General features: G+C 41.3%; 1 protein-coding gene across 1 annotated transcript in view; it reads right to left on the reverse strand.

Annotated features, from left to right (window-relative positions):
• The window catches only part of frem3 (Fras1 related extracellular matrix 3), a 28,938-nt gene that overhangs the window by 13,519 nt on the left and 5,263 nt on the right, over positions 1–10,156 (reverse strand). The window contains exon 2 of the mRNA XM_083978662.1: positions 9,552–9,641. Within this exon, the coding sequence (XP_083834788.1) occupies positions 9,552–9,641 (90 nt within the window). The remainder of the gene's footprint in view (positions 1–9,551; positions 9,642–10,156) is intronic.

Genomic DNA, 10,156 nt, shown 5'->3' on the forward strand with positions numbered 1-10,156 from the left:
GAGGCCTTACTTGTAAAACACACATCTCCAAACCAACCAAACACTTGACATGAATCTCAGAGTCACCTGTCACTGATCAACAACTATAGGCCCAATCTTGTCCTTAATCCACACTATCTCATGACTCAAGTAATCCCTCTAGCTGTCAGCTCAGTTTTGCTCATCGACTTGATACTGACTGCTTCAGAGATGTTTAAGATTATGGGTTCTGCTGCATAATGTGAATGTTTTTTTAACAACAGCGCCGAAACGCCCCATACGTCTTATCCTTCAATGAGACGAGCCTGGTGACCTGTGACTTGGGGAGATGTGAAATGGGTCAGGATCAGTGGATTCTTTGAATCAGGGAGGCTGGAGAGGCTGGTCTCTCTTTAGTCTTGCACGACTGGTCACACTGACAGCGGCCCTGTTGACCTAACTTTGTTAAAAACACCAAGAGGAGCAAGGGAACTTCACTGGTTCAGGGGACACATTCATTCAATGATAATAATTTGTTACATGGTGTGATATATGTCCTAGGAATGATACAATACAAAGGTGAACATGACATGTACAGTTTACTGTCGAGGGGGTTTGTGTCTGTCCACACAATAAACCAGCACTAAACTCGGTGAGGAAGAAAGAGGCTGCAGTCTTTCTGCTGTTTGAGTGCAGAGAATGAAAACACTGGGGGGTTGAGTGTGGGTATTCAGGATGGGGAGAGGGGCCACTTCCTTAAACCCACATGTCAACACTGGGGCCAAACCAGCCTGTGTCACAACAGGGACACACCACACTCATTAAGAGGACGAAGTGTGTTCAGATGGAGCTGATAAAGTCCAGTGTTTGTTCTGAAATAACATTGGATCATGTCTCTGCTGGAGCTAATTACCTGGAAGATGTGGTGATGAGACAGAAACATAAAGTCAGTTTAATGTTTCCTCACACACACACGCACGCACGCACGCACGCACGCACGCACGCACGCACACACAGACTGAAGACACATAGACGGACACATGAAATTCATCCCCTGGTTGAAACCACACTGGTGAAGAGGAGGCGACATGGAGCAGCAGTGGGCACAGCCACCCTCGACCATGCTCCATGCTCAGGTTTCCAATAGTCTAAAAAAAGGGGAAACATGTATCATGTCTGTTTTTGCTCACCCTGAATTCTCACCCTGTTGATACAGTATACGCACGAGGTGAAGTTAGCAAACATATGCCTTTGTTGTGCCATGTACAAAAACTAGAGTTCCTGCATCCTGAATTAATAATTTTTGTGACTGATTGGACTTTCGCAAACACTAACCCATGAGAAAAACACCCTCATTCCAACACGATGTACAGTTACAAACATAAGAAGCTGCTTGACAAGCTTCAATTATCAGATTGTTTCTGTGCTGAAAAAGTGTGTCCTGGCAGCCGGCCCTCTACTTGGAGCTGATATGAGAAGCTTACTCAGTTGCTATCATAGAGGATTATCAAATGAACACGGCTAAGACAAAAAGCTGCCTCTGTTTTGACATGGAGCAATCAGGCAGTTTTAGGTTTCTGCTTTGCTACAAGGCCTAAAAACAATGGAGGTTTTATGAATGAGACCAGAGCACAGCTACACTACTGATAATTCATCGGACACTGGACTAGTGTTGAATAAGAGACACCTGTAGTACAAAATAGGGTTTTTTATTTTATTTTTATTATTGCATTTCAATTCTGGTCAATTCAATTTCATAGTCATCTATTCTTGCACCTCTTGTGATGTAAATTAAATTACTACTCAATAATCTTACTAATGATGACTTATTACTGTTTATAACAGGTAAATTGAGTTTTAAAGTGACTTATTAATAACTAATGATTGTTTTACACTACAATAAGACTGACTTTATTGCATAAAAATATAGTAATACATTAGTGAGCATAATCAATAGTAAACATTAACTTGATCTTGCCAAATAGTGAGCTTGCCTCAATGTATGAAAATTATAAGTTGTGATTTATAAAGTGAACTAATAACCTAATTATAAGCAATATATAGATCCTTTAAAAGGTTAGTCCTATTGTAAACTGATACCAATATTTCAAATGATGGAGTCAAAAATGAATACAGTAAATAATCTTAAACAGTAGGTGTTGAGTCCCTGACTGGAGAAATGGTTAAAACTGACAAGCTCAGCTGAACAAAATAAAGAGCTGATGAAACGTGTTACCTTTCCATGTCTGTAACAGTGCTACCTGATATGTACATGTGTGAACTGGAGGTACAGGTGTAACATGACATGTGTGAAATGACGTCAGGGTATTATGTGTCTGATGATGGCCCCTAGCATGGCAACTTGTTGAAGGGTTATTTTTTTTCTTTTCCTTAAACTGTATTATAATCAAATCAGATTTTGCTCATTCTTATATCTGTTATATAAAAATATTACTTTTTTTTTTTTTGATAAATCTTCCATATTTTGCTCCTCTTGTGCTAACAGTTTGCCATGACATTCAGGTCTAATTGCCGTCATGCCACCTACATGAAGCCAAAAGGACTGAGGAAATGTGATGAAGTGACATCTGCCATTTACTTTGGCCTGGTCAGTGGGTTTACAACACTGTGTGGTCAACAGGTGCTTTTCTTTTGCCATGCAAGCAGCCCAACATTACCTCTGTCAGTACTGTCCAAAATACCAGTGTTGCATCTCTTTTGCCCTCTCTCAGCTCCGCACTGTAATTCACTGTTGATTCAGGTAATAATAACATAACCTCGGTGAGAGAGGAAAAGCGAGATCATCAAAGCAAAGATCTCTCACTGTCTTTGTCCATCCGTCCGTCTGTCTTTGTTCTGTGAAACCCTCCTTCCCGCCAGACTCCCATATTATGTGGAGCAGAGTGACAGCTGTAGTCCACACCCCCCTCCTCCTCCTCCTCCTCCTCCACCTCTGAGTTCCCCTTCCTCCCTGTGTCGGCTTTGTTCGCTCAGGGGATGAACAACTGAGAGGGACAGCAGGCCACAGTCTGGGTGGGCCACATCCACCACCATGGCATGCCTCCTCCTCGCCTGCCTCCACATTGTTCACACCAGTGTAAGACTGGGGAATCTCTCTAACTCTGACTTCCATTGTACATGCTGTCAGACACTGAGGCTGGACCTGGCATGAGTCTCAACAAATCAAGAAATAATCAAGATGCTACAAGGACTACTCAGGGTAACACAGATATAGCCGCCTGCTTCAGAGAGCCATGAAAATGATTTAAGTTTGCCCTGACCAGAAAACACAAAAGTTCAAATTGCTCCTCTTACATGAATTTAAACATGATGGATGGTCTTATTTACATTTTTTATGACACGCATACTATATTGGACTGGCCATCAAATCCAATACACACAGTAGCTGCCTGGCTCAGCTCACATTTCCATTAGCTTTTCAAACTGACAATCATCATCATCATTTCTGCCGGGATGAAAAGTTTATTGGCTGCACGCTTTGCTTAAATGTTCCTGTTAGCAGCTATTCAATAAATTAACTTCAGTACTGTGACTGATGCTAATCACTGTCACAGGCAGGAAAGGAATATCAAGGAAGCGTGACAATGTTATTCTGTTTTAGGACCTTCGTGAGATGAAATGGATTCTCTTCAGTGCCTCATTAAAAGCTTCTAGACTTTAGGGCCAAAACACTTATACAAAGTGGCTGTCAATACAGATTTTAACTTAATGTTTGATGATGAATAATTTTGATGAGGGTATAGGACAGCAGAATGACTCAGTGAAAAGAGTGTTTAAAAATAAAATCTCAAGTTCCCAATATCCTGTGTCAGCAAAGCAACATCAAAACATATACAGTACATGAAATTACAGCCTCAGATTTGCCTTGCATCAGTGTCCTTGGACAGCACATTCTTCATTAGCTTATATTTACACAGCCGTGCTGCCTGCGCCATACATAGCTGCAGTGGGATAGTGGGTCAGGCGACGATATCATTGGAAAGGAAGGTCAGTATGGAGCTCTGACGTTCACCAACATGATGCAAGGAAGAGCAACCTTCTAAGAATATCCTTATCAAGTGACAAGCATTGCCATTATTGCATTTCCTCATTAATCATCCTGTTGGTATAAATACTGAGGAGGTCCCAGTGAGCTATGCTTGGTATTTAAATATCAGAGCATTTGAAAAAAAAGAGAAAAAAAAGTATGTCCCATTAAATCAGGGAAATGTCAAAATTTAAATTCTTGTAGATTTCAATAAGAAAGTTAAGAGATTTTTCAATTAGCAGTATCTTAGCTTAGATTCCGCTCTGTGCTCAAAGGAATTCATATGTTAGGAATGCAACATGGTTAAATGTATTAATAACTGTGATCATTCCTTCCGGACAGTGGCAGCATGTGCTGTAAATCGACACATTACAGTGGCTGTATTACTGCTTCAGTTCAGGACAGAGAAGTGATCGCTGGAGGATGTTGCAAATCATAATCTGACAGGGCCTGTGAGCTACATCCTCTTTGACCCTCGCTTACCACATTCGACATGGTGACACAGACGTTTGCAACACTTTTCATTAAACTATTTGTAGAATGCTGAACAAACATGAGGCGAAAATGGACATAAAGAAAAAGTTTAGGGACACACAGATGTCCAGTCATGCTGCCTACATCAAAACAACAGTAATATAGAAACAAGTCACAACATCAGCTCTTTGAGGCAATGACAGTGCTGAAATGCTGATGTTTAGTATAATGTTTATGATGGTCATTATGAATCCTATTAGCATAACATGCTGTATACTGAAGCAAATGTTTTTGTCCTGTACCAGAGAACTGGACATTAACATTTGACAATGTTTTGATGAAATCAAAAGATGATGATGAAAGTTATAGTTCATCTTCCTTAGGAGAAGATGAATAATTGCATCAATAGTTTTTAATGCATTTCACTCAAACCCACAACCATGGTGGTACTGGAGTAAAGACAGGGTCACATCCCTTGGGCACTATGGATGTTTTTAATCAACTCTTATGGCCATCCATTCACAATTTGTTGTGATATTTCAGCGTGGGCCAGTGTTGAACCAACAAAGCAACATTGCAATCAGAACTGTAACAGTGCGGCTTAAAAGAAAAGGACAGGGAAAGCAGTGCGAGTAACTCAATGACAGTTTGGCTTAGGGCAGCAACAGCTTTGCCATATGAGAGCAGATAAGAATAACTGCTGTAGCCATACATCATAACTCCCCACCCCAACAGTCCCTCAAAGCAGCATAAATCAATGCTGAAAAAAAAAGACAAAAAGAGAAAGACGGACTAAGAATGCAGTGATACCATGGATCATTGAAAGGGATAGGAGAAAAGCCCAAGACGAAGGAGAGGGGAAAGAAATTGAGACGAAGTGAAGACATGAACACACCAGAGAAGAAGAATAGCGATACCCGAAGGGGTCATAGAGGAAGGAAAGGAAGGAGAGTGAGAACAGAGAGTGGGGGCGTGGTGGAGGGGGGCTGAGAGGCCTCAGCTTCTTCTAGTCACGGGGGACCCTGACTGTGGCACCATTAGCCAGTAAATCTCCTGGCGACTGTTGACACGGGTGACATGTAAGATCCCAAAACACAGTTAGGAAGTGGGCGTGTAACATGGCTCTGTCAATCAGCACACAGTCCTACTGTACAAGAGAATACACCCAAGTCTAGCTACAGTACATGCCATCATAATCACATTTTGCAGCTCTGTTTCATTCATTTTTCTCTTTATTGGTATTATTGCACCCCGTGGGGAAATGCCCCTCCAGGGCGAAGACCCCTGCAGTGGAAATCTGTGGGTTATCGGGCTATCTGAGAATGGGTTGGATTTCTGCAGAGCTGGGAATGGGGTGACGGACGGCTTTGAAAGGGGATCCCCCGCTTTAGCCTTCCCTCTCACGTACACACCTGTCTGCTCGGGATACCACCGCACTTCCAGGCCCTGCTCTGTCTGTGGCCCTGGAGTCTGGAGTCTCCAAGGAAGTGCATTCCTCTCACAGCTCTGAATGATCACATAACACTCAGCCCACCGGGGTCTATGATCCCTCTCCAGAGCTGGAAGACTATATTGTTGCAATTGGAAGAAGAGACAGAGTCAGCCTATCTGAATGCAGACGCTCTCTTCTCTTTTTCTTCTTCATTTCTTTATCAGGAGAGTTTGATTAGTGTTGCACTGAAATCTAAGACTATCTTGCACCTAACCTGGCAAGAACAGGCAGACCAATACTACAAAATCTAAAGATCTGACATATACTGTACGTATACTGCACCAGTCCCCAGGAGGTGGGAAATAGCATGAAGCTACAGATGTCCCAGCACGTCTGAAAGCAAGCAAGAAAGGATTTCCTCTCATACCCTGTGGCTCACTCGGCCCAGGCCTGATGGACAAGGATATGCAAGCTGTGTATCCACTTGTAAAAACAAGTATTTATTGCTTCAGTGTCCCACACTCTGTATGGCTGTAGGGAGTTTCTGACCTGGTCATTTGCACACAGGTTATTGCTTTTCCCATAGAAATTCCCAGCAGACAGCAGGAATGACCCAAGTTGAACTACAGTTTGTTTTTGAGGTCACTGCCACATCGGTAATGGGGTTTTTGAGTTGCTACTCTACAATGTCCATGAATTAAATAATAAATAATCTAAATAATAGAGAAAACAACCACATGCACTTGATGTTATGGAAACTTAAATTTTGGTTGCATTTAGGTCTGCATATGTACTTGACTTGTTGTGAGTAGTTTGACTTTCTCAGTTTCACTCATTGCAGGATTCAGGATTTATGCATGTCTGATGCATTTCTGTGAAGAGGTGAGACGTTTAAAAGACTGATTGATGTGTCCTGACTCGACACAGCTCTCACTCTCTTCTCTTTGGAATTTAACAACTGACCAGTAGCTCTGCACTCAGACTCCCGGCGTGAAACTAAACGTCCACTCCTGACCTCTTCCAGAGACACACTTGTTACAAAATTATGTCAGCCACACTTCAGCTGTGCCTGGCCACACACACACACACACACACACACACACACACACACACACACACACACACACACACACACACACACACACACACACACACACACTGATCCTGCTTCACACAAGGCACCTTAAAGTCTCTGATTAGGATCTAAATGTCCTTACACCCACATGCATGCTAGTAACATCTGAGCCTACAGGACTTTTAAGGAATGCAACGCTGCTGCATTACCCCATGAGGAAATGTTAATGATTTGTGTGTTTTGTGTGTGTTTTGTGTGGGTGTGTTATTGACCCACTTGTAAAAAAAAAAAAGCATCAGTGCAGTACATGTAGGGGCAGGTACCTTTTAAAGGCTGCTAAGACCCTTAAGCACTGCCCATATCAGTATATCTGAGGAGTATGCCCTGACGTGAGATCACACTCAAGCTGTGTTTAACATGACTTATCTAAATTGTTGGTGCATCTAAAAAACCCAATAATTAAATTAAATTTAAATTTAAAAAAAAAAATGCAATTGGAAAATGAGTTGTATAGCCCATTAAACCACTGTGGTCAGTGCTCATTTAGCAAGGGAACTCTGTTTGGATCTAACATCAGTTTACTCTTCTGTTTCAGACCAATTTCTGAACGTTTTTTGTTTTTTTTAAAGTTATGAAATTAAACTAGTATGTTAACTAGTAACAGAGATGCCTTATAGAATTGGGAGTAAAACACCTCTAACCCAGAGATTTCCTTCCCACACAAAAAGCTCACCTACTTAGATGTATAAGCAGATAGGCTGACCATCAACATGCTCCCCACCTGCATGTCCCTACTTGTCCAGGATAATTCCACCCCCGTCTCAGTAGTCACCTCTTCAACACTTCACATTCACCTGTTGGCTCATCCCACTTTTATCTGCTATTTGATCTTTTTCTCTGGGTGTTTGAGTGTGTGTGTGTGTGATTTGTGCTTGTCTGCCTAGCGATGCTGTGGGTGTATAATCAGTGTATGATGTGTGGGAAGATAAATGCAGATGCTATACTGTATAGGCTACTATGGTGTGAGGCCTTGTCTGTGCCCTCCATATGTGACCCGTGCCCTCCATATGTGACCCGTGGTCACGCAGAAACATGGTTTTGTTTTGTGTCCCAGCCTGCCCCACTGCACCTGGTTCCGCTGAGCTGGCTGAAAGCTTAAACAAAGTGGGAAAGCAAACACAAAAAGGACTGTTGAGCTAATTGAAGCCCTTGTTCCCTTCCTGTGGTTAAACCTCCACTTAGAGACAAGAATGCCAACCAGCCCTGCTTAAGTCAAATTGATGGGTCACAAATATAAGGTAAAGAAATATTAAGGAATACCAGAGTTGCTGACCCTCATTACAAGTAAATTATCACCTGCTTCACTTACAGTAGGGGGAAGGAGTTAATTTGTAGGCGTTCAGTTTAGGCTTCACTTTACTGACAGAAGACAGCAATCTGGTAAAAGCTCACATCTTCCTGGTCCTGCCTTCCCAATGATGGTAATGGTGGCATTAGCTTTAACGTGACCCTCAATGCAGCATAATTATAGACCAAACTTTCTCTCTTCCATCAATTGCCTTTCCCACGTCTTGTTTGGTATTCGATAGCTAATGCTTAAAGGGCAAGGCACACCTGTTTATGTTTTTATTGCTCTGCATTTGCTATATCTGTAACACTGTTCAAGTGAGTTTATGGAAGAGCCAGAGGTGACAAGCTGCAGAGCTTAGACATTACACTGTAACTCATCGTCATGTCGTCATGCAAATCTGCTTTACTTAAGAGAATTCTTCACGATAAACAAGATAGGAGGATGTTAACAGATAGTCATGCTGTACCAGTATATATAATAATATTTAAAAAAATCATATGCCATTGGACCAAAGGGAAATATAATCTACAGCACAAACACAGCCTGTGTAAACTGAGAAAGGAGGGAAATGTAGGAATATAGAGGATCCTATCAGGCATTGATCATTAAACTCTGAATCTCCTCAAATAGCACTTAATGGGTTTCTGAGGTATACCTATCATGAAACTCACATGACAAATATTGTTCCTTTAAATTTTCTCAGAACCGAAACATGTTTGTGACACTGGTTCCAAGAGGGAAGTATACTAAATCACTTATCATGCAAATCTTTACACATTTCACAGTGTCACTTCCAATGCATAATGAAAGGGGACATTTGAAAGCTCAGGGAAGCACCCAGAGGGAATGGACCCTATTGTCTTTAACAATAAAGTTTAAAGCATGCGGTAGTCCCATTTCTTTCACTTTTACCAACCAATAGTTGGTGTTTGTCCTAAGTCTCATTTGACCTCTTTCCTTTAAACCTGCTACCCTTTCCAGTGGGGTGAAAAGAGTTGGCGGCTCTATACTGGGTGTCAGTCATGGCCAACTGCCTTAAGTCTTTGTGATGCAAACACTTCGGTGATTGACAGAGAGCAGGAAGTTTAAATTTTAAGAAGCCATTAAAAAGACAGATAAAGTCTGGGGAAAGCCTTTGGGCAAATGATTCCTTAGTAATGGGGCCCAGTTTGATGTCAGTGCACACAAGTATGAAATCTAAAAGGGTTCCTACCATTGTCTTCAACCGTGAAGTAGAAGATATCACTTGTGGCATTGCTCCCATCCAACAGCACGTAACAGATCTTCATGTCATTGATATCAGCTGTTGGTATGACAAATATAGAGAGAGTGAGTGGTAGCTGAAAACGTTTAGTAAGATATCTGTGACGACTAAGCCACTTTAACAAGGTTTTAGTTACAGGCCTTAAGCTGCAAAGTAATATAGGCCACAGAGGACATGTGATACAAGGCATTCAGGATTGTTTAGTCAAAGAGTATTATCTGTAAGAAATATCCTATTACAGAAATATTATCTGCATTTAATATCATCACTATTATTAGAGAAATTACATGTACATAATTATCTCATGCATGACAATTTAATGCAGTATCTAAATTAAACATGCATTCATTTCATTATCATTTACAGCCATATGAAATACCATATTTTGTTAATCAATAATTAATAACCTTATAAAAAAATCTCTTTTTGTGTTGTATGATTATGATCCTTAAGAAGCATTAACTGATTATTTTTGGCTAGTTGCAGCAAACACAACGCTGTGTTTGCTACAGCATGTGCATTTGGAAATGGCCAACCAATAATAAAAAAAGGGC

Source organism: Trachurus trachurus (genome assembly GCF_905171665.1).
Source record: "Trachurus trachurus genome assembly, chromosome: 1".
Classification (NCBI taxonomy): Eukaryota; Metazoa; Chordata; class Actinopteri; order Carangiformes; family Carangidae; genus Trachurus; species Trachurus trachurus.